Source organism: Calidris pugnax, unplaced genomic scaffold (genome assembly GCF_001431845.1).
Source record: "Calidris pugnax isolate Ruff unplaced genomic scaffold, ASM143184v1 scaffold188, whole genome shotgun sequence".
Classification (NCBI taxonomy): domain Eukaryota; kingdom Metazoa; phylum Chordata; class Aves; order Charadriiformes; family Scolopacidae; genus Calidris; species Calidris pugnax.
The window spans coordinates 12,610,145-12,635,356 of NW_015091257.1; the positions used below are offsets into that span (position 1 = coordinate 12,610,145).

General features: G+C 40.6%; 1 protein-coding gene across 1 annotated transcript; it reads right to left on the reverse strand.

Annotated features, from left to right (window-relative positions):
* On the reverse strand, positions 1-21,510 carry TMEM27 (transmembrane protein 27). The gene is made up of 6 exons (XM_014960198.1): positions 21,375-21,510; positions 20,933-20,991; positions 15,158-15,243; positions 7,823-7,939; positions 4,816-5,010; positions 1-1,812 (listed from the first exon to the last, which is right to left on the reverse strand). The coding sequence occupies exons 1-6, from the start codon at positions 21,439-21,441 to the stop codon at positions 1,656-1,658; spliced, it is 681 nt and encodes a 226-aa protein (XP_014815684.1). The 5' UTR covers positions 21,442-21,510; the 3' UTR covers positions 1-1,655.
* Positions 21,511-25,212: the final 3,702 nt, after the last annotated feature.

Sequence of the window (25,212 nt, forward strand, 5' to 3'; positions counted from 1 at the left end):
TCAGTGGGTTCCATAGTTTTATTTTGCATTTGGCCCTTCTCTCCCCACCTCCCCTAGCCTTGGGCTTCCCCTGCTCAGCATCCTCCCTTTGTCCCGCTGCTTCTCCTTCTCCCCATTCCTCCCCTTCTGCTCACCCTGTTCCCAAGAGCCAGCGCTGAGTCAAATGGAAAGCCAAAGGTGCTCAATATAGCCAAAATGCTGAAGGATTTGTATCCTGGGAGACAAGAAATCTTTAGAGCCTTCAGAACACTGAAGCTCTTGAACATGTTTAATTTACCCTGTTTTATCCCATTCCTGTTGGTGAGGAGTCTGATGGAATAATCCTAATAAGTAAATGGGGGTTGCTTTTCTAATATTGCCTCCAAACATGACACTGGAAACAGGAAGGCTAATGGTCACAGTAACGTGGGCAGCTATTTGGTGACTGAAGATACTGCAGTTTGCTACAGCACACTTCCATTCTCTCTCTGCAGTTACCCACACGTACAACTGCCCTTCACCGGGGCCCAGTTCTGAAATCAGTCAGAATTTTATCACTGATTAAAATGGCAATGGGATTAGGGTACAGAGAGCACAGTCTGTATATATGACAGACTTGAAAGTAATCCAACAGCTCAGGGTCTGGCACCATTTGATGTCCTCAACTCCCGGCCACACAAATTGGAAACACAGGAGTGAATGGTCTCTGCTGACTTACCACCACCTACATGTTCTCTTCCCAGTCAGGCACACCAAGCCCAGCAGCTGGTGTTTCAAGCACTGAATCTTTCAGAAGCTACCCTGCTGTCACATGAAGGTTCACTTGACCCAGGGTTAGCTATATGCTGGAAATCTACTTGAGTTTTATTATTAAAAAATGTAAGGAAGATTTTTTCAAAGAGCTGTGAAATGCCCTCATAGACTTAATGAGAGCTGGGCCACTAACCACGGACTGCACCTTTGGAAATTCTGCCCTTTGCTGCAACTTGTATTTTCAACAAATTTCAAACTTTTGCAACTTTTAATTTCCAGGTCATGTAATCTGTGACTTCGACTGCTGAGTGAAAAACACTTTTAGTACCAGACTTTTACTAGCCCTAAAGCTATAGATGACCCAGATGCTTTTTAACCTGCTCTTACGGAGGATGTGAAAGCTCGGGTTTTTTTCCTCAATAAATGAAAACTTTCATGCACTGATCACTATTCCATCCAAAGGTATACTACTTATCAGGAAACAGAAGTCATTTTACAGAGAAACTTTTGTGTATGGCTTGAAATAAAGCCCAGCTAGAATTGACAATGATAGATGATCTCCCCAGTGACATGTAGGAATAATGCATTTTCACATTTACATCAGGGAAAAACAAGCAATGGACATATTTAAATAATAATTAAAATCAAATGCCTGACACAAGGCAGGTTTTGACCCTGTTCTGCTGTACATCTTCTGGAAATCTTTAATGGATATAATTTGAGGTCTTCTCATTTGCTTTGCTCATGAACAAAAGCTTTGTAATGGAGGTTCGAGTGTATGTGTTATCAGCAAAAGGTTCTCTCGAGGGAAATTAAGTGAAAGGCCATTTTTCTTGTCTTCATGTTTGACATTCAGGAGTAGTGACGAGATAAGGTAGGCACAGGAGTCTTTCAAAGAACTGCCAGATAGCAATGGCAGCACTTCATAAGGACGTGAACCGTTCATCATCTGCTGCAAAGACTCCATTAACGTGGCCTGCTTTGAAATCCAGTGCTTCGCAAGGAATGCCATTTTCTACTGTTACTGTCACTTCGCCCTTCTCTTCTAAATTTTCTCTCTCTGTCGACTCTTTGTTCTTTCTAAAAAGAAGAAAGAGAAAATCATCTTATTCTGTTGACCTGCAGCACTCCACCACGGTTCCACAGACAGAAAACTGCACATTGATTCATCAGTTTATCACAGGTTATGTTCTGAAAGGCATAACCCAGACTACCTCTTTGCTGTTGTAAACATACCATGGAATGTGGGAGGCCCACAAATTGGAAGCCCTGGATTAGTGGTCTGAGATCAGCATTGCAAATCAGAAAACCTAAAGTAATCATGTTGTAACTATGTTATAAATAATACTTAAACTCCTTATTCTGTAAAATGACTGGTGGGCGCAGAAGGAAAAGCTGGTGTAAAACAAAAATGGAAAAAATCTCTAAATTTGCTTTTGCTTTACATCAGGAATGACAGCACTGAAGATCTAGTGTGACCCTGTTATGCATGTCATGGATTTCACCCCCTGACATGGACAAAGTGAAACATACTTTTTAGAAACAGATCATCTTTAGACCATACACTCCAAATGTGGACACTTGAGTGCCCTCACACTCCTTGATGATCTTCTCCAGAAGTTAGGTACTCCTGATGCTGCAAATCTGCATTTTTATCTCAAACTTCATTAACAGCCACCTTCCTATCCAGTATTTTATACTTCCGTTTTCTAGATCAAACAATTGCATGACTTTCACTATTCCAGGCTCCAGTTCTCACCAGAAAAATATTAAAATAATTGCTGAATAAAATTCTCAAAAAATACAACCATGAGAAAATGTAATAAGGAATTATCAGTCAACATGGCATGATGTTCCTTTAACTCCAGATTTATTCTGACCTTAAGATCTACTAGTTCATAGTTGAAAAACCTGCTGTGCTTTATAGCCTGCAGCATCAGCGGTTTCAGAGGATAAGAAACTCAAAGGTCAGCTCCATTGCTTCTTCCTATCCCACAGCGTGTACTGTAACAATCTGACTCAGGACAATTGTAACAACCTGACTCAGTGTAACTGCTAATAACTGCGATATTAACAATAATAAAATTTTATGGGCCTTTGGGAGATCCTTGCACTTGCTATAAGTAAACAGGGGTGGAAGGGGGAGGACAGTAGGGGAAACCTCTGACCTCTGTCTCCTGTATCTGCTCTTACAGTGATAAACAAAGTGTTCTTTAATACAAAAACCGTGGGAGCAGAGAAGATACTAAGAAGCAGGTTCAAAAGAAATAAGAAGAGTAGGAGACGTGTGGAATTCGTTGCCACGGGAATTCAGAGGAGCTAAAAATCTCTATGAGTCCAAGGGGAGAGCCAGCAATTTAAGGGAAGAGAAAACACTGTGGGTTACCCAATACATGAGGACCAAACCCAGTAGGACAGCTCCCAGCTGCAAATTAGGTGCTGGGAGAGTAACAGAAGGAAACACTCTGTGTGTTTACCATGTTTTCAGTCTTCCCAAGGCAAGTGTTTATGGCCTCTGCTGTAGATGGGATTCTGAAGGGGAGGGGTAGACTTCAGTCTCGTTCAGGACCGCCAGAGGAGGATGGTCCTGCCATGGGAATGTGTCAGATCTATTACTGGAGAGGGAGGTGTCCTATTGCTGCAATGACAGCAGAACAAACATAAGGCTGGGAGACAGTGTGTCTGATACAGCTCGCTGTAGAGTCAAGGGTGACAATCACACGGAGCTCTTCATGCTGCAGGCAGCTCTGGCTTGGAATTTTATATGCTGGCAGTGATGCATACTGAAGACCTCATTAAGAAAATCTTTCATTTCAAGAAATGACGCATGAGTCTAACTCATTACTGGAACTCCATTATAGGCCAATCATGTGCTTCCCTGCCACCCTGAGTACGAATGGCCTCGAGCATGTGCTTCTGGGCTTATCTGAACCAAAGTATTTAACTGGTACTTTAAAGGCCTATAAAGACAAAATGCCAGATTTATGAGAAGTCAACACCTTCCCTTGGGGCCAGATTTCCAATACAGCTTACTAGGCAACAGAGCTACCATTATGTCAGCTCTACAAGTTTCCAAGAAAACTCATTACTGGACATGCTGAAGTCTTTGACAACCTGGTCACATACTTTGTTGCCTAAAAATAGAGATGAGCATATTCAAAATTCTCTTCTCTGATGTCTGGCTCTTCTTTCCAGAAGCCAAATAGCCCAGGCCATCCCTTTTACCTCTCCAGCCTTTGCAACAGTAAATAGAAGATGTATACGCTTGGTTTATCCTCTCCCTCACTCCCCTGCCCCTGCCTGCAGATGCCATTGATGCAAAAGGAGGGTTAGACTTCAGTCAGAGATGAATCCGCTCTGAGGAAAGGTTACATGTAAGGGCAGAGTAGACAGAGGGAGAAGTGAAAAGGAGCATAACAACTAAGAGGACAATAAATCATGAGACAGAGAGAGAGAACTGGTCGTGAACCTGTGGGAGAACTGGTCATGAACATGGGGAGAAATGGTCATGAACCTGTGAAGGGCTGGGTACTTTGGCCTCATCAGGTCAATGGTAGGTGAGACCAGGCCCAGCAGTTCCATTGAGCAGGCCCTCTTCAGCCATACATTAATCATTATTGTGTCCTCTACTGAGGTTTCCCAAGCTGCAGCAGCAAATTTTTTTTCAGCCCTGTCAGCTTTTGAGACTATTTCCCTGGAAGGGGCACAGTCACTCCCAGCCTTATCCCCTTGGTAGCTATTTGAGTAATCTGTGAGAGGAGGCTCACCTGTGACACACTACACCTTCAGAAGAATGACAGCAAATGTCTTTGTAAAGCTATCATCTCTAGTCAGGTGGCCTCCAGGATCGTAGTCTTGTAATTCCTATTTCCTCATTACACCCCAGAATTACTAAGGCTTCTATACTTCATAGCTGAAAATTTTAACCCCTTTCCTCAGAAAAGGACACATGGGTTATCTTTACCTATGGAGGAGGGGTGGGGCACAGCCATCATTTCTCTGAGGCTGATCTGAAAAGCAAAACCAGCCCAGGTGACTTAACTCGCCAGTCAGTTAAAACAAAAATAAAGCTAAGCTGCTTACTTCTTGTGTTTCCGAATCCCTGTAACAACGAGTAAAACAATTCCAGCCACAATGAGACAAAGAACAACACCAAATACAATAAGCCAGACAGGCGTGGAGGGTTCAACAGGCGGTGATAAGGTTGAGGTTATCTTCAGGAACTGGAGTGTTTTGTCACTCAGTAGAAAGGCGTTGTTGATTCTGTGCCGGTTCATCCTTCATAAAAACATAAAGAATATCAAAACTCTTTATAAAGGTATTTTGTAAGTTAAAAAGATTAAAAAAAAAAAAGAATTTCCATGTATGTTCCGCAAGTCTGAAAGGGCTGAATTTGATCCAGCATGATGTTGGTATGATTACAGAGACCTTCACTTTTAACATAGACCTTTCCAGTAATCCATAGACACCCACGCACTTACAGAGTCTTGAACACTAGACTTTTGTATGCGTTTATCTGAAAAACTGGAAATACAGATGAGACCTGAAGTACAGTATTATTGTTTATTTCTGTTTTGGACCATGTGCTGAAGACATAGCAGGTTGTCATCTGTAAGGGTGGCTCTGTTGTCTTGCTCATGCAGCATTCAAGGTTAGCATGGGAGTGGCAGACCTACCCTGCAATGCTCAGAGGACTTACTTATCAGAGCCCCTTGGCTCCTCAAACTGAACCATCCTGCATGTTATGCAGGTACATCTGCATGGTACATCTGCTCTTGCTGTTACCAATTTTCTTAGGTCCATGGACACAGGATAATAGTTGGTCCAGAAGAATCCACCCCTATTGCCACCATGCCTTTCTTCCCTGCAGGATGCAGCTAAAGGGATTTGTACTTTGCACATTTTTTTCCATTATGAGAAACTGCAAGTCTGACAAATATCCTATCCTTTAATAGACATCTTCACTTATATTCACTACTTCTAAGCATTTGCAGGTATTTCTGGATCTAAATCTATGCAGCCTTAAGAGGTTTTAACAGTAGCTTTCATGAGCTTTTCCAGAATGTTAAAATTTTATGAGAAATTGTATTACATATATTGGTCTTGAGACATTCTTTTTGATTACAGTTGTATGATTTACACCAGCTCTTTTTTGTATACAATTCAATTTATTTACCATAGGGCAAGTATTTCCTAAGAACAGATACATGGGAAAAACAAGTGAGATTTTGCAAATTTCTTTTCTTGGAAGTCATGTTTGACTGTCCCTTAAACAGGAAGTTCTTAGCCTTAATGGAAATCTAGCATTCCTGGAGAGGACTGAAAGCCATTGCATATTATAAGACTCATAATACAGTAAGCCGTCTTTGATTTAGGAAAGATTTTCACCCTTATGATGATGAAAGGATCATTGTGAACAGCTGAAATAAGCATTGTTCACCCTCATCTAAAGGCTAGAGTTACAGAATTATGTGCTGAACCCCATGCAGGCAACTACAGGTGCATTTCATGTTTGTATATGCATAAATATATCTTGTTTATATTTATGCAAGATCTTGGGTCTCATACAGAGCTCTGAGAAGTTTTACCTTCCTCTTTATTCCTACTTTGTAGAGAATCTCATACAATAAAATCCTGGTCCATGGGTACCGTTCTTATGTGCTACTGTAGTATGAAGAATTAGAATAATGGTTTAGCCTGCAATCAGAAATGGTTGAATAAAAAGTATTGTAGTTTTATAGACCATTTTATTTCCTAAATCAGGCAGGAATTAAAACTTTTCATAAATAGCATATTCTTCATCAGCTGACAGACAATGGTTAAAAAACAAACACACTATAATAGCATCCAATTTCTGTGGCAAACAGGGCACATAAAAGACTTAAATAAATCAGCTTATGCTGCTGAATGTATCAAAGAATAACAGAAATGCAAAAACCCTGCATTCCAGCACTCTTACAGAGAGCTGCAGTGAATAAATAATCTGCTTCCTTCACTAATGCTATGAAGCTATTGTTAGGTGTCTCTGTAGGAAATAGTTTAATCTGCTCATAAGCTTAAAAGTTAATCTTTCCAAAAGAACGCATACTCATTCATCAGGAATTAGGTATTACACCTCCATACAGATAACATGAATTTTCAAGACAAAGTACAGAATGCCTGAAAACAAAGAGGTCTGTTTTCCACTCTGAATTTGAGAAATGTACATGAGTTATGCTGCTTGTGGGAGTCGTCCCTATAAACCCTTTATGTAGGTTTCATGAACCACTGAAGTCAGATTACACATTTTTTCTTTTTCCCCTCTTCAGCTCCACACTCTTGCTTTTATTAGCTACAGAATGCAATATTTGGTAGAAAGCAAACTGATTTGTACCACTTGGTACTTTGTACAAGCAATGCTAGTAGAAAGCAAACAAAGTACCACTTGGTACTTTGTACAAGCAATGCTCAGCTACGACATTGACTGGCATTCTAGACAGAGCTGGTATGAAAAGAATGTGAGTGTAAGATTGTTTAAGCCAAGCTGGGACATGGCCAGCTCTTCTCATGAAGATTTCACATCAGCTCTTCTCATGTGAAGGCTGACTTTTAAATTAAGTCAGATGAACCATACTTGAGAAGCTGGAAAGGGAGCCTATGGTCGTTAGTCCAGGTGTAGATGTGCACGTGGCATGCAATCAAAGTTAAATGATATAAATCCCACCCAGAAAGTGTGCAATTCTGTCATCTGAGAAAGAGGGCTCTCTCGCTGGGAAATGTAGCACCTGGATGAGAGCATTGTATATGCCACGCATTGGACAACAAATTACAAGTAGGACTCTGAAAGTAGGACTCGATTTCTTCTGAGCCTCCAGTGTTAAGAGAGACTCCTTCCAAAGTTATAATCCCAAGGCTCACATGCTTTGCATTCTGTGGGCCTGTTAAAAATCCTTCTAACCTCACATGCGTGAAAGAGTACTGACCCCTTGGTGTTTTAACTACTCGGATTAGTTTATCCTTAAAGAGGCAGAGTGCTCATTTATACAAGGCCCAGAGAGAGAACTATCCTCAGTCAGCATGGGAGAAAAGGTTGCAGAAGCCATGACTGTACCTGATCGCTGCCTCTACCTCACTTCCAGGAACAGTTGACACATTTTTGGAAGAATCTGTGACCACAAACCAAAATGACACCCGATCCGTCACATTGCAGAGCAGCACATTGGAAATTCTGCAGATGGTTAAAACAAAAATCATCGTCAAAGAGGCATGGAAGGGATTATTGACATATTTCAGATTTTCTTAAAGTATTACTTTCAGCTAAAGAAGGAAAAATTCTTACTTTTAAAAAAGTTGACAGTTAATGCTCAAAGAAGGAATATCACTCACAGCATTTCCCATTTCCCAGTATGATTAAAAAAAAATTAAGCTTATTGAGACAAAACTTGCATGGTCTTGGACATACATTTAGTGTAATCAAATGGACAAATACATATTTGTACCTAAATCATCAGGGCTGTGAAGCAGGCCATATAATAGGGCAAACACACTGGTGAACTAAGAATTTTTTGACAGCTAATACCACAGGAACCAGTCATGGGAGATTCCCCACATGATTTTAAAGTGGAGTGCAGCCCTTCTGCAGGACACATTTGCTGGAGGGAAGAGCAATGAAATTGATGTTATTCTTTTTGACATCTTTGTTCACAGAGTCAGGCATAGAGTGGAGTCAACAGGCTAAATTTAGACTTTTTACTGGCACTGGCCTATGCCCTTTAGCTTATGCTATGACAAATCCTTATCTGTTTTAGAAGAAGATTGCTCAGCTTTATATGAAGTTAATAGTGAAAGGGCACAGGTACGCAGCTTCTGATGGCATACTATGTTAAAAGTGTATGAAATGTTATTTAAATGCCTTTTTTCAGTTTCTTACAAATTTGTTTTCTACCACTAATACTAGTAAATGGTGCAATTATCATTAGAAACAGAAAGACATCATCAGGAGTACTTAAACTAAAGAAGCGAAGGCTAATACATTAGTATCAACAGTGACTGAGGGTAGATGGTGCCCCTGTGTTCTATCTGTTCCTAGTTTGAATAACACAACTAAGAAACAAACCAGCCAAACTTGTGTAATACTCAGGAATTATATAAAGTGGCATTTATTATCACATGGCAAGAAACATAGTATGTGCCATAAAAGGACAGCCCAAACCTTTATGAAACCAATGACAGATAGCTAGAGAGATAAAAATGGGGAAAAAAAATATTAGTTGTATATCATTAATAAATTACCCAAATAATTTTGCTCAGGCTTCAGATTTATTGGCCGTGTCCAAGAAGCCAGCAGATACTCTGATAGTCCAGGCCCAAGAATTAGGATCATTTTTATTTCCAGAGAGCAGCCTGGACTTGGTTCACCTTTGCACGACGTCTACCTGGCCACAAGCCCACCACAGCTGCCCTGTCTTGACAGACTCCACTTGGGATGATCCGTCTTCAGATACTACCTGCTGTTCTGGAGAAGGAAATCCTGCTGTGAGCCAGCAAAGAAGAATGCAGCTCCTCTTTTAATTAACTACAGTGATGTCTGAAGTGCTCATTACTAACTAGTCTAATTGGTTTTAAACGCTGGCCTTCCCGTCATCAAAATGCAAGTTTTAACATTTGTTTTCCAGCCTCTGCTCTTTCTCCCCTTTCCCAGGGTGACAGATCCCCGGCTGCAAGCCATCTCCCCTGCCACAGAGCTCTGCTTTGTAGTGCCATCTGCTGGCTCATTATAAACGTAATTAAATAACCTCTACAGTGGCCTGAGGAGCGGGAAGCATGAGGTAGGAAGGAATGTAAGGGAACCAAAACTGCTGCTGATGTGTCGTCTCCATCCCACGTTTAAGGTGGGACAGGAATCGGCTTAATCACAGCAGTTCGTTATGAATATTTTGCAGAAATAACCTTACTTACAGCTTAACGCTTTTTTTGGGTGGTGTTTTGGGTGCCTCAGGTAGTGCAACCTTTTGTTTTACAGAGAAGGTATATATTCCATAGAGTTATGCAGTAAAATGGAAAGCAATGATTTTGCAGCACTGAAATACGCCCTTTTACCTCTCTGGAACAATGTCAGTTTTGCAAATACAGAGATTTTTTATGGATGAACGAGGAAAGCCATCCCCTGGAATTTGAAAAGATGTTCACATGAGTTTGCTGGCAACAGTCAACAGATAAAAGCAGATTTATTCCTCCCAAAACAAAAGCAAAGCACAAAATTTAAAGGGAGGCAGGAAGGAAGAATCTACTTTTGGCTGGCGGCTGACAAACTCTTGCTGACTTCACAGAATATCTAAAATTGTATCTGCAGTGAAAGTTTTCCATCAGGAGAACTTAGAACAGTAGGACCTAAATCTTCATGCTACTGCAGTTCTTAAAATTGGAACTTCTGTGGCACAATCAAAAACTGGTCCAGGTAGGAAATGTAAGTTTGTATTGCCCTACAGATATTCTCAAAATGGAGTGAGTGCAGGAAGTTCAATCCCCAAAGAGAAAGATAAATTTGGTAGACAAAGACTGGCAAAAGAGCCTCTCTTTCTCATTCAGAGACTCAGAGAGGCTCTTCAAACCGGGATCTTCCTTACAATGTCAAGGGCTTTCAGCTTGAGATACAGCAGCCAGTCATCATTTTGGGCAGCATTTCTCTTTCTCTAGAACAAACAATATTGAATTGATCAGCAAGGGTTGCACTAGGATTTGCAAATTTTGCCTCCTTTCTGTTCCCTCTTGTGTCTAAAATCCTTGCTCGATTATAAGCACCCAAAACCTGGCTTCACTGCCACTTTTTTTCATCAGTGGAATCTGAATGCTGTAAATCCTTCCAGGCTCCAAAGAGAATAATACTGCTCATGAGAAGTTCAAAGGGGATTGAATAAACACCAAAACAAACTGATTCAACAAGCACCAATACAATTTCTTTGCAGCAGATAAGCCTCTTTTTTTTTTCCTGTGCTATTTGTACATAGATTTGATTCACAGTATGCAGAAGCATTTAAAAACTATACCTTCACACTTTTTAGATTCCAGAAACCTGACTTCTTCATGCACTGTGCTAATTAAGCATATTTGTAAACAAATACGTGGACATCTTTTTATTTCCTTAGAAAGTGATGGACTTTTGTCATGGGGATAAGAAGGCTGTTACTGTCAGAATGACAAAGTCCTGGTCCTGACCTTATGGCACCATGGCAAAAGTCCAAAACTGTAAGTGAAGATCAGTCAGCAAAGCGCAGGAAACCCTGATGGTTCCTTGGCCTGAAACACCATCATTGTTCCTTATGGGCAGTCCCTCTAAGGGATTATTTAGGGGTAAGAAAGAGCTGCCAGAGACTCAAAGGGAGCAGGGTGCTTACAGTGGCCATTAGCACATGGGAGAACCACGGCCCCAGGTCCCAAGCACCTATCTATCTCCATTTCTCCTGAAAGCATCAGGCCTCTTCCAACCTAGTGCTGCACAGCTGCTCCAGAAAAGGAATGACATTTTCTTCCTTTTTGTGAGCAGCAGCCATGAGATCACCTTGGTGTAACAGCTTTAACTCTAGAAGCTTATTTTGTTGTCCCAAGTGGTCATAATATTTTTAATATCAAAATAGCATCTATTAGAAAGATGGATAATGTTGATGAATTATTTCTGGTGACTTCATGAGGAAAACTGCAGCTTTTTTTTATTTACAAATGGGGAGAAGATGTACCAAAAGTAGATTCTGTTACTTGAGTGAAAATAAATGCGATGACATTCTTTCTGCTCTAAAGATTAACTAGTCTCAGGCCCAAAAGAGATGCATATTATTTCAAACGAGTCACAGATCAGAGAAACCAGGGTTACTAACACAGGCTGCAGACAATCATTTTTTAACACTGAGAGATCAAAGGTTGGCTTACGTAGTTCATGAATGTATGCACTGAGACTGAATTGAAAGGCCATATATAGAGCAGGAAATAAAGGATTTTTATTTCTCCTCCGAAAAAGAAGTATTTATTTTACATGTGTTCATAACTACTGAGTAATTGATGGATTGTCTTTCTTCTGTTTCACACAAACTTGAAAATTTGACAAGCCTTTCAAACATTAAACACAGCTCCATGGTTTATTAAATTTTAGTTTAGAAATTAACTTTAGAGAACTTGAGATGTAACGTGCAGTCCTGTCCGTTCTGTGTTGGGTCACTCAGTGGTTACACAAGTGCAACAACAACATCAACTGCAGCACTTTCAAATGCATGTCAGTCATTACAGGCTGGTTTTTATCTAGCTTCAGAAGCCTAACAAAAGGTGACTTTGACTCTCAAAAATGATGGGACAGGCTGCAACAATGGTTATGCTGATCCACCAGACAAATTATCTGGGACCACCTTGCTGAAGCTAATGGCATTTGGTCTTATGTGGGAGTTAGTAGTGGCTGTGAACTACTGCAGGGCTGTGGGTGTGTTAGAAATTAATGGGATGTTAAAGGGGAGGTTTGTCACATCCTGGTTATGGCCCTGTGCAGAATTTATACCCTGGCAGAACCAATATTTGGTTACGTAAAATACTGGTGAATGTTTCATAAGTCTTCATTTTGACAAAAATCTTTAATTAACCAGATGCAAAATTTGGGTAACTTTAGATGCTACCAGAATGCAGTCCCAAGCCCAAGCAATTTGTTTGTTCTTTAATAACAGAATAATTGATCATATTTTACAGCTTCCAAAGAAAATCTCTAGGCATTTATCTATGTGTCCAGCTTTGGAGCCCTCAACACAGGAAGGACATGGATCTGCTGGAATGGGTCCAGCGGAAGGCCACGAAGCTGATCTTGGGGATGCAGCACCTCTCCTATGAGGACAGGCTGAGAGCGCTGGGGTTGCTCAGCCTGGAGAAGAGAAGGCTCCAAGGAGACCTTATAGCGGCCTTTCAATATCTGAAGGGAGCCTACAGGAGAGCCGGAGAGGGACTCTGTCAGGAAGGGGAGTGATAGGACAAGGGGTAATGGTTTTAAACTGGAAGAGGGGAGATTTAGATTAGATACTAGAAAGAAATTCTTTCCTATGAGGGTGGTGAGACACTGGAACAGGTTGCCCAGGGAGGTCGTGGATGCCCCATCCCTGGAGGTGTTCAAGGCCAGGCTGGATGGGGCTTTGAGCAACCTGCTCTAGTGGGAGGGGCTCTAGGGGGGTTGGAACTAGATGATCTTTAAGGTCCCTTCCAACCCAAACCATTCCATGATTCTATGATCTATAAAAGCTCCTGTAGCATAATGTAATTTATTTGCCACAAGCTCTTGCTTCTGCCTTCCTCTTTACCTCACTGTGAGCCGCTGCCACTACCCTTATCAGCTGTGTGACAGTGCCACTCCTGTGTGCACCAAATGCTGCTGTACCCCCTGGGATGCTGAGGGCTCCCACATCTCCACACCCATTGCAGAGAAGATGGAGATGGGTGACGCTCCTACTGCTGCACCCAGTTCCTTCCAGCTGCCAGCCACAAGGACGGGGAAGGGAGCGCATTATTTCCAGAACTTCTAACAGGATGGAGGCTTTCATAGCTTTCCTGCTCCCATGTAACAGGCAGGTTATTTGGGGTGTATGGGGAGGTTCACCTAGCTCTCCATCACTGAACGGGGACTCCGAGGTCCCTTGGGATTTGGGAGAGATCTGCAGGTAGGAAACTCCTCAGCCTGTTGCCTAGTAAATTGTACCAGATCTCAGAGTTGTACTTTGGCTGACATGCTGTCTACACAGGTATCTCGAAGTCCTAGATCGGTTATATCTCCAAGGTACACCCCAACAACTTATACCCTGTAAGGAAGTCCTGTACCATCTTAAAAAGAGGTAAAGCTGCCCACACCTAGCTGCTACTGACTTCTGCTCTGACAAACATAGTAGCAAGAAAGTATTGATATGTGCAACCCCACCTCTAAACTAGAGTAACACTGACACTGTCATATTTGTCCATAGGAAAGATTATCTTGGTAGGAAACTGAACTAAGTGAGCATAAATTCTGTGATTTCCCAGAGTAGACAGAAATAACTTCTGTTAAAACTCCTTTCATACTGGCTTGATTTTTTACCATTCCTGCACCAAGCTTTCTAATTTTAGTTGAGTCTGCAGAGACCCATGGTGCTTGAAAAGGAAAAAGATCACTGGCTTCTGACGCAGGTTTTTTGCCGTGTGAAAGCACCATGACTTTGAAGGAAGAGAATAATTTCAAAAAAGGACTTGGAACTACAGTAAGTATATAAAAGCGAAGCTTTATGCATCACATACTAGATGAAAATTCTGCTAATTTGAAAACCTGAGAGAAAGCCCTGCACAATCACCTTTAATTAGCTTGTATCTTGAACTCATATTTTATAAGTGTCATTTTAATTGTGTGCAGTAGCATACTTGGCTGGTTTTGTTAAGCTTGGGGTAATGGCTCTCTTGCTCAAAGGAGACAACTTCTGAGGGACAAAATTGAAGCAGCAAGGAACAAAACACTCTGGTTACATGGCGAGGGAAATCACTTTCTATTTAAGAGAAAGTGCAGCAGCCACAATAATCATTATGTGACCAAAGTTAACTAATGTCTTTGCAAATATGAAATATGCTTCACCTGATGCAATGACAGCCTGAAGCAGTTTTTTTTAAAGTAAATTGAGAACCTGATCCTCATTAGCCTACCAGAACCATAAATCTTCCCTTTAAGATTACAAAACAATGAAAAAATAATAAGCCTATAGAAATACACTTACAAGGTTTCTCATTTAAGAAAGATAAGAATATACTGACAATACAGCTTGCTTAAATGGTCTGTCTAATCTGGTATCTAATTTCTTTAGTAGCAAGGATCAGAAGCCTGAGAAGAATATTCAATACCTCAGGGTAGACTTAATCCCAAAACCAATTAAAGGCTGATTTACGTCTGAACCACAACATCTGAAACGTCTTGATGCTAGGTAAACTCAACCACTGCATTATTAGGCAGAGATACAGCCAGCAGAACACAGCACTAAGCATTGCTATCCACCTTCCAGTCAGCTCATCCTCAGCGTACTGCTGAAGCTGTGCTCTAAGAAAACATGCACCAGAGCTGCTTCTGCAAGGATCTGCACTGCATTTCTTGACCTTGCTAATGTGCCTTGCCTTTGCCTCCAGAAGGTATCGTGTCTTACTGCCAGATTCTGCTAGAGTGAATTGGCACAATCCCACTGAGATCCACAGCTGTGTCACTTCACATCAACAGGGACACTGGTCCAAAGATTGAATATTGCTTAAGACAGAGAAGGTGTGATGTTTAACATATATCTGATGTTTAACAAATATACTGGAATGGTCTGTTTTCAGAAGCTGTGTATAATGATTTCTCCAATTGAGCACAGCAGAGAATGGGCCGCTACATGCAGCATTGTTAATATGTATAAGGCAAATCAGAGTAGATGCTTACTGAGTTGTGGTCTTCCTGGAATATTTTCTCATTGCAAAAGCCACCATTGCTTTGAAGAGGTACTCCTCATTGGCATCCCAGGCATACTGTAAAGGAAGACGGAAAATAATCAGTTTCAGCACCGGTGCTGGCAGTACAGAGAGGGAAAAGAGTCACTGAACTTGAAATACTATATTGATCAAGAAAATGAATAAATTCTCTGTTTGTGCTATGAAAAGAAATTCCTGCCCATTATTTGGCGTGCACAAAGGACTTTTTCTAACAGCTGCTATAAAGTGCGATATAAAGTGCAAAGAATGTTTCCAAAACCTGAATTAATTGAATGTTTCTGAAAGTTGACCAAACTGGAGATGTAAAGTTTCTTGTAACAAAGACTAGGCATATGACTAGTATTCTCCCCACACAGCTGCACCCATCACCTTTTGCTCTTTTGCTGGATAAACCCTGTTAAAGTAGAAGGTTTAAATTCACTCTCAAAGACCATTTGGCCCCAAAATAAAATAATTAAAAAAAAAGCTAAGGTTGAAGGTAGTCTCTGGGAGTTGGATATCAGGACACCAGGAAATGAAATGAGATTATGGCCTTATTGCTGCACACCATCCTTGCAACAAGAAGACAGACTCAACTATAGGATAAATTACTATATTGCACGTGAGACCAAAGAAAATACCATCCTTACTACTTCATTAATGTAAAATGCAGGCTCTAAAAACTGTCCTCTGTTGTCTTGATGAAAAATCATGCTTCCATAATTTCAGTTTTCTGAGATAGCTTCACTAATTTTCCCTGGGCTTTTATTCACATATGCAATTCTAATAACCTATAAGAACTGCACCTATTACATTTTTATAACAAGAGCCATGACTGAGGCATACTGATTGAATTTCCCCTTTCAGCAGATTACAAAGATTAATAGTTTCTTGGAATTATATTAATGGAGGTTGGAGGCAGCTTTCTTCAGTCAATCAGAACACAAATCTAATCTTTAACTTTTAGCATTAAAAAAATCTGCACTGTAATCATCCAAACCAGAAACGAGTTATGTGGATACTTAACCCTGTTGAGAACTTGGACCTACCTTTTCATGGGCCTTTACAAGACATTCAAAAACCACCAATGTACATCAAAAAACAGTAAACAGCATAGAAAATGCCAAATCTTAATTGTACTACTTAAATTCTGATTTTGGATGCATGGAGCCGCAACCTCCCTGCAGAAAGAAGGAACCCAAATTCCAGTTCAGCCCTCATTTTGCTCTGAAATCCTGTGGACTGGGAAATTAAGCAGGGAGAGCAGCTGTCATTTAAAGGACAGAAAGTCATACTGATCATATTTATCATCCCTAGACAAATGGTGATTTGTGAAATGGGCTCTCTGAGATACAGTAGGACAGGGACAACAAAGCTGAGCAACAGACAACTTGAGCAGCATTAAAATCCAGATGCAGTCCTGAGAATCTGGGTTCTGACTCACCACTCTTGCCTTGTAAATGAAGGGAGGTGTAAAGCATACTGTGAGAATGCATGCCAGTCTGGGAATTTAAACTGAGGAGCAAAAAAAAAAGACACTCCTTGAAAATAAATTATAAAAGCCTGCATTTTGATCCCACTGCACTGATGAAAACATGACAGTAATGACAACAACTAGTACTAAAAGAAAAAGATAATTTAGTAGAGGAATTAATATAGATGAGAGCCATAAAACTATTTATCGTAATTTTAAAGACATCTGTATTTAAACCACAGAGCACAATTTGCAGCACTAAAAGGGAAGATGTTCCTTTTTCTGTGTGTAGTACTATTGACTAAATCCCTACATGCCATCTGCAGTCTTTGAGAACAGGTCCAAAAGGACAGAAAAAAACCATTTGTTATCCAGTGGATTAAACCAGCTGTAGAGATAATGTAATCTGTTGTCTTGAAAACGGATAATGATGAAGCACACTCCATTTTATGCTTACATGGACACAAATGTAATGCAGCACTACCAAGTATATATATTTATGTATGTTTAGTGCAGTACATGTATATGCATGATTTATCATTATCAAGTATTTAGTTTTTATAAATAATGAAGTAACCTAGAGCTTCTTCAAGTCAGAGTAACAAAAAGGGTATCTCAAAAGAGGGAAAATAATTTGTAGTGAGGATCTCCAGCCCCAGCTGAAAGAGTAAGCACTTTAAAAAAAGACAGAATAAACTGAAAGCTGCAAGAAACAGGGGAGGAGACCAGCAGAGAAAGCTCAGCAGAAATCAGGGGTCTGCTTGAGCGAGGAGAAGATGCTGCAGACAACCTTCTGGGCCGAAGGGCAAGAAGCCTCAAAAAACCAGCGATCAGACAGGAGGCAGAGGAGAGGGAGATGGCTGTGAGCTCCATATGAACAATGACCTCTGTACATGACTGCATGCAGGAATATGCAAGGCGAGGCAACATAACAAGGAGAAAAAGTACGGCAAGAACACCCTTTAAGCTCATCAACTGTACCGACTCAGGACAAGTGGGCACAAATTGCTGGAAGCCAATTTCTAACCACCAGCTTTCTCTAATTGGAGGGACAGGTGCAGAGAAATCTGAATCTTTCTACTATGGGGCTAATCAGTTTCATCTTTATCCTCCAATTGCAAACACCTGGACCACAGATGATGACTGAGGATGTTGCTTCTATTCTTATGTTCCTGTGAAGTGCAGCCATTGATGCACGTTTTGTGCTCCTATAGAGGAAATGTATTAAATATAATTTACAACCACACACTATAAACATAAGATAACTCTATTATCAATGAAACATTACATGATGGTACGAAAACTATTAATGTTTACCATCTTCTTTGCTGTATAAAGACCTTGGCTTAGTCAAAATCGCCGTCCTTTATATGTTAAGAACAGCAGAATTAGACACAGCTGACTGTGAAAGCCAGTCCTAAGTGCCAGTTAGTGAAAGGGGAGGTTGATGAGATAATAGGTAAAAGATGATGAGCACAGACTGTCAATGGGATGAAATGCTATAGTAGTGCTCTAAGGAAGACAAAATTTAAACTAGGAGAACAAGATTATAATATTACAAGATTGCCCTGAGCAACCTGATCTGATTTCAGTGTTGACCTGGCTTTGAGCAGCGGGGGACTAAAGACCTTCTAAGGCCCCTTCCCTCCTGAATGGTTCTGTGTTTCAACTAGACAGCCATTCAGACTGCAGAGTGGCAACATACATGTGAACACACTTCTGGGTCCTATTTGGTGGCAGGACATCAGGTGTACATCAGCCTTTCTCCCCTTCGGCCTCTACCATGGGAACAGACTGAACGCATGAACTAGAAGGGAAGTGCACCTTCTGCTTCACCTGGCTGCAGCCCTGATGTGCCAGCTCTTTGACTCTTACAGTTAAACTGAGTGGTGACACAGAGTTACAGATTTCTCAGTGCACATCACTTCTGCTCACTCCCTAGTTGTCTTTGGCTCTTTTGAATTAACTCTCTACCACTCCACTAACTCCATGAGTAGGAAGCAACTAGTGACTAGCAGCTATTCTAGAAGCCACTCATGAAGTTAACACCATATTCAGAGAGACTCATAAATCACCTTCCTTCCATTTAGGCTTACGGACTCCCTGTTTCCTCCCACCAGTTAGCAAATAATGTCTCTGTCAAGTACACTCATTATTTACAAATAAAATGATAACAGCTAAGTACCTACTGTACCTTGGCTGCTCTTTCCAGGTCCATCATGCTAAGAATTATATAAATACACTAAATGACACTCCTTGCCAAAGTACAACTTACCTTGTGAACAAATTAAAAAATGATGTCCTGTCTTTATCAGCACAACACAAAGTAGACGGCATGTGCTAAAATACGTGAAAAACTACACTAACCTATTTCCTATGCCCCTGAACATACATTGGAGTTATCCTGCCAGTCCTCGAGCAAAATGCCAACAGCATCAGGATTTTCTGTTACCATCTAGCTTGAAGTGACTTGGAAATGAATGAAACAAAATTCAACAGCAAAGCATCATACCAAGATATTCTAAGATGATTGTGTCCTACTGTGATACGATGACAATATTACTCTTCTCTTTGCTAAAATAAATAAAATTTTACAAGTGTTCCAAATTCTTCAACCAAAATAATTTTCAGTTTAATAGTAGTTTCAGTTTTCAATTTCAGTCATTTGCAGAGAAGATTGCACTGGCTATGAAAAGAAACTATTACCTGTGCAATTAATAAATTGTTCATTATTTGTGAGTAATTTTGTACGGTATCACACCACTTTCAGGATGTTGTTTTAAAATGCTGTTCTGGATTGTCCCATTCTTAGGGCTTTCGCACATGTTGTTGTATGAAATAGACTACTCTTTATCTACAAAAAACAGTAGACTCCTCAGTCATTGCTTTTTTCTTGTAATACAAAGTGCCTTGAAAATTAATGATTTGTATCATACTCTTTCTGGGCAAAAAAATAAAAAAAATCCCAAATGATCAATCAAACCCCCCTTATTTTACTATAGTCGGAGTATGAAGAACTGAGAAAGATCATTACTGGAAACTGCAATTTTCAGTCTTTGCTACTATTTTGAACCAAGATTGAATAAAAATATTAGCAGTTATCATCAAGAGGAGCTTCAATAAAGATTTTGACATTTTTTCAGCCACAGGGTTACACCATTTTTAATAAATTTTTAAACAAACTAGGATCTCACCAAAGAGAATTGACTTCAATATGAATTTCCACAGACAAATACTTTATCATGTATCTTGAATATTTCTTACCAATTTCTTTGGGTTTTTTTGAAGATACCAGTGGAATCAGGTCTCTGCTAATGTTTGTTTAAATTACCTGATATTTCAGGGTAATTTTAAAATGGCTTCTACAGTCATAGGGAAATTCTCCTATCTTCAGTCTCTTATAACATGAGTAAGCTACTGCTTGGTGTTTCCCAGGGGGGAAACCAAACATAATCAGACACCAGGCTTCCAGTAGAGACGACTGTCCGAGACATTTCACATCTAATTTTATGCTGAGCCCTGTAACACGCTGCAGATTTGCCCTAAGCATTCAAAACCGCAAATGAAGTACTGGGCTCTGCCATATCTCATAGCACTTTAGATCAGGAAGGACCATTCAGTTATCTAACACCCCAAACTCTTATGTATCACAGACCCTTACTGCCCGCACCAGTACTTCTAAATTAAGAACAAGGACTTGAATTAAGCCAAAGCATTTCAGTCCTCCTGAGACTACCCTGTGCACCACAGGCAGAGAGGAAAGGCCACTACCCAAAGCCCTACATTAGTAGGGAATTGATGAGATACGCTTGAATGATCTCTACAGATCGCGCGTGTCTGAGAGCCTACCATAAAGTCCCATTTCATAAAGACCTAACAATCTTTTCCTGCTTCTCTACCCAGGCATGCTTGACTTTAGAATTAGCAGGTTAAAGCAGAAGTGCTTCTCCCAAAATACAGGCTTAGATTTATGCAGCACCTCTCATGCATTGTGTCACATCTCTACTGTTTTTCCAGGAAAAAATAAAATCTTTGACAGAAAATTGTCTTTATGAAAAGGCAAGCTTTATAGTTCTCTTAAAGGATGCCATTTTAAGGAGTAGGCTAGTCAAATGCCAAGAAATGGATGCCTGGATCACGACTTGAACAAGCTATTACAATTAACACTTCAGAACAAATTGCTTGTGCTGCCTTCAGGAATTTTACAATATCTATTACTTCTGTTTTGACAGATTTTCAGTTAGGAAGAATATATGAAGATACTTTACTTACTGCATTATCTCCCAAAGCTGTTTTGATACTAAGCCGCACTTTGAAAGCATTCTGTGCATCTGATACAAACAGAAAAAAGCAAACACATATTGATAGTCAGCAATAGGATTTTAAATCATTTACTTCTCTAATTATTTCAAAAATCACGGGTTCTAAATGTGTGTTAACAGCTCACTTGGTTAAGAGAACAGAAGTTATTAACATGAAAAATGTCACAGCCCTATAAAGTCTCAGTGAGGTTTACCTTGACCTCTTTAAAATAAATGAGATCAACTTCCACACTTAATTTGCAAACTCATAAAAGAAGTGAATGTTCCATATTTCAATCTTCAAACTGGAAACAACCAGTTAAAATAAAAATCTGAGAAGCTGACGGCTTTGTAGGCATAAACTCATAGCTATATTTACTTGGGGAAGGATGGGAATCACCTCCAAAACATACCTGGCTTGCAGAGCTCAGCATCAGCAACGGCAACTACAGAGAGAGTAAGCAGCAAAACCCGTAACATCCCGTCAGCGTGGAAAGGTTGAGGCAAAAAGAAGTGAGTCTCCCCTGTAAAGCACTCTTAAACTTTCTGTGACCCAGGATTAAAGCATCAGCAGCACAAGTGAGCAACCAAGTAAAAGGTTTAATAATTAACCCCCGTTATTTTAGCTAAAACAGGCACTAGAAATAGCTGTCTTTTGTTAGTTATTTACTACCTTTCTCTTTAGGAAAAAAAAAAAAAAGGCCTTAAAAAGTTTTTATTTTCTCTTCTACCTTTTTAGAATAATACAAAACTTCATACAGTGCTCCAGGACAACTTTTTTCCCCCCAGATGCAATGTCAGACAGGTACACAAGATGTCTGAGGGACATTGCAGCAGAGCAGCTGGCGACTGCAATGGTGGGATGTCATGCTGTTATCCACAGCTGGTGAATTTGAAGCTTGGCTGCCACCACATCCCAAAAGAATCTGCCACCTGGCTTCCTGGGGAAACTGGCTGGCCCCACAAAGGGCCCTTGAGGATAAAGGAAGCCTAGGCCCCCTTTTCATCCCTCCAAAAGACATGTGTGATGAACACAGAAGCCCTGGACCCAAAAAACAGGGCTCCAGATTTGCCCCTCATTTGCCTTCAAACTCGCACCACTTCTGAAGGGCAGACCTGGTGGCCCCAGCACTATGTCCCCCCATCCTCACTCCAGCCCCACTCCTGCGTTGTGACTCAGGAGCTTGCCTGAGCCTGGAAAAGCAAATGCCTGATTCCACCCCAAAAAGCCCCCATAACCGAGGCATTGCTTTGCACAAAACCAAGTTATAAATGTGGAGAACTATTCTTTTGTTGCCGGAGGATTGTTATGGTAGCAACCGGAGTAAGAAGAGGTGCAATAAAAGGACTTCACAGGAAGCATGTTGAATAAGGACATAGTCTTGTTTATATATACAATGATGCACTCTACACTATTAGCCCAATGTTTACCAAGACAAAGAAATAAATGCAGAGGAGAAAAAATTCAGAAACTGAAATCTATTGCAAGCACTTGAACAGTCTTTGCAAACTGGGCAACAAGACAGGATTGTTTTATTCCCCTCTACTGCTGTACCTGCCCTTGTAGTCACTCTGATTAAAGGTTAGTTCCCAAACTGAAGATTGCTTCAGAATTATTTTCAGTTGGTCCTTTAGCACTGAGAAGTGTGTCTGGAGTCTGCAAACCCAAAGACCTTCACAAGAATGACTACCAGTGAGAAATCCTTAACTGACTGAATTTATGGAAAACAATAACCAGTATTTACTATGTAAGAATACTTGGACTTTCAGGTAACGGAGAGGAAAGAGGGAGATTTAGATTAGGTATTAGGAAGAAAGTCTTTAGTGTGAGGGTGGTGAGCACTGGAACAGGTTGCCCAGAGAAGCGGTGGATGCCCCATCACTGGCAGGGTTCAAGGCCAGGCTGGATGGGGCTTTGAGCAACCTGCTCTGGTGGGACATGTCCCTGCCCATGGCAAGAGAGTTGGAACGTGATGATCTTTAAGGTCACTTCCAACCCAAACCAATCTATGATTCTATGATTACTGTTCCAATAATTTAATGCTATTTTTAGAAGTCACTGTCAAAGGACTTGATATCCCATCTTTAAAAGTCATTAAATCAAGCTGATTCCTGGGCATCTGTTTAATCTCACTAGGCAACCAGCTCTGAGTACAAAACTATTGAATTCATTATCTGCTTAGATGTTCAATCTATGCCTATGAAAACAAAGAAGTGATGTATTCATTTCTAATGATAGCTTAAATTAACATGCTGTATATACACGCATCAAAAGGAGAGCCCTAAAATATGTATGGATGAATGAAAGACTATCAGTTTTCCGTAAAATTTCTAATTTAAAAAAAATCTTACAAGAAAGTGAATGTTAACAGTTTCTTGCTAAATTCATGTGCATTGCTTCTATAACGAGCATTTGAACTTTGTTGTACCTTTGGGGAAAATACTGGAGAACACAGGAACAGAGTGGAAAAGCCAAGCGTTGTTTCCCTGCTGCCAGAAGGCCAATGGCACTGAGCGTCGATACCCGGCATCACCACTTCTCCCTGCTGTAAACCACTGTAAATCAGTTCTTTCCCTCGAAATCACATGGAGCCGGTGTCAAAGTACATTGAAGGAACACGATGCCCAGCAGGAACAACCTCAGAGGACATGACTGGATTCCCTGATCAGGGCTGCTGACTTCCAGCCAGGATGGCTGAATTTTCCCCGATTTGTTTTGCTGGCGAGCGAGCAAGACAAATTATTTTTTCCAGCCAGGAAGGGAGAAGGTCAGGAGAAGCGGCAGTGTGATAAACACCCCAGCTCGGAGCTCACAGGGAGAGCATCGTGCAGTTGATATATATATATATGTGTGTGTGCACAGCAACTTGGATGGGTGCCAAATGCACCCAGCTGACTACCCAGGCGCTTATCCGGTTGTATACGCACAGAGCCCTGCACATAAGCAACCGATTGCTGCACGTCTATAAATCCTTTTTTCCAAAGCCGGCAGGTTTTTTTAAACAAGCCAGGTGGACAAGCAAGCCTAGACCAGGTGTTAGTATAATCACAGAACGGTAGGGGTGGGAAGGGACCTTCAGAGATCACGTAGTCCAACCCCTCTGACAAAGCAGGTTCACCTAGAAAGTTAACTTTTCTTCAAATCAGCAACATTTTTAAATACTGTCTTAAAAAGCACTGTAACTTTTCAGGTTACAAATGGAGTATATCAGCATAATCTAAAAAGACAGACATTTTGACACTTCATATCTCTGCAATAAATCCACATAAATGCATTAGCTTTCCGCCCAGCCTCTTTTCTCCCATATTGGTGAGATGTGTAGCACTGTTTAAGCATTTGTTTTGTCACTGGTTAATCAGTGAGGCATCAGTTCGCTTGAACAAAGGACAATCTGCATGCATATATGAAAGCTATGTTTTTAGTTCAGTACTTCGTGAGGTATTAAATAGTTCCTCTTTTACAGTAACTTTGTTTTTCCTAGATACTGTTGAGCTACAGGTCATAGCTGTGCAGAATCTTATACGCAATCTGCATCCTAAAAATATATTGAACTAGTACAAAGAACTATTTCTCTTCTTGCACTAAATGAGTTTTTCTGCATGGCTGAAAATAACAGTATCATTTTTTTCAGTGCTTGTAACCTCCAGAGGTTCATGTATTATCTGTACGTATATACTTAACAGTATACCATAATTTGGACTCCCAAACAAATCAAGGGAGGACTGAAATTTCATAAAAGCATATGACTCAGTAAAACAAACAAAACCCTTCCATCTTCTTGACGTGATTAGCAATGTACTTTTCTGTTTCTTTCAATGCCTTTGAAATGGAAAATCCCAGGAAAGTAAAAAATTGATAGCTATCATATAAGTTAATTAACAGCTATGGCCAAACTTAACCTCAGTTTTCAAATTTGACAAATTAACAGTTTTAAACTCTGAGGAAGTTAATCTTTAGTCTTAAATAGTTGTGTTCAACTCTTGTGAAGAAAGAGCCAATGTGCTACTGTCAGCATTAGTCACTCATGGAAATGTACCTGGAGCACTGCAGGTCTCCTTCTCCTCAGTGCCTCGCAGTACCCTGGGTGCAATGGAAACGACGAACGCTGCACGTCCGCTGCAGAAGTCGGTGAGATTAGGATCTAAGTGAATCTCAGTCTCATCCAATAGACCAGGCTGGCTGATACAGGTCCATCTTAAGTCTCATTACATGGGAGTTTTTACAGTAATTCGGGGGGGGGGGGGGGGGGG

Excerpts from the sequence above, each read along its gene's own strand:
- TMEM27 (XM_014960198.1), bottom strand. The coding sequence starts at position 21,441 with ATGTTACGGGTTTTGCTGCTTACTCTCTCTGTAGTTGCCGTTGCTGAT. Across the intron at positions 15,244-20,932 it reads CAGCTTTGGGAGATAATGCA|TATGCCTGGGATGCCAATGA; the intron begins GTAAGTAAAGTA and ends CTTCCTTTACAG. Across the intron at positions 7,940-15,157 it reads TCCAGGAAGACCACAACTCA|AATTTCCAATGTGCTGCTCT; the intron begins GTAAGCATCTAC and ends AACCATCTGCAG.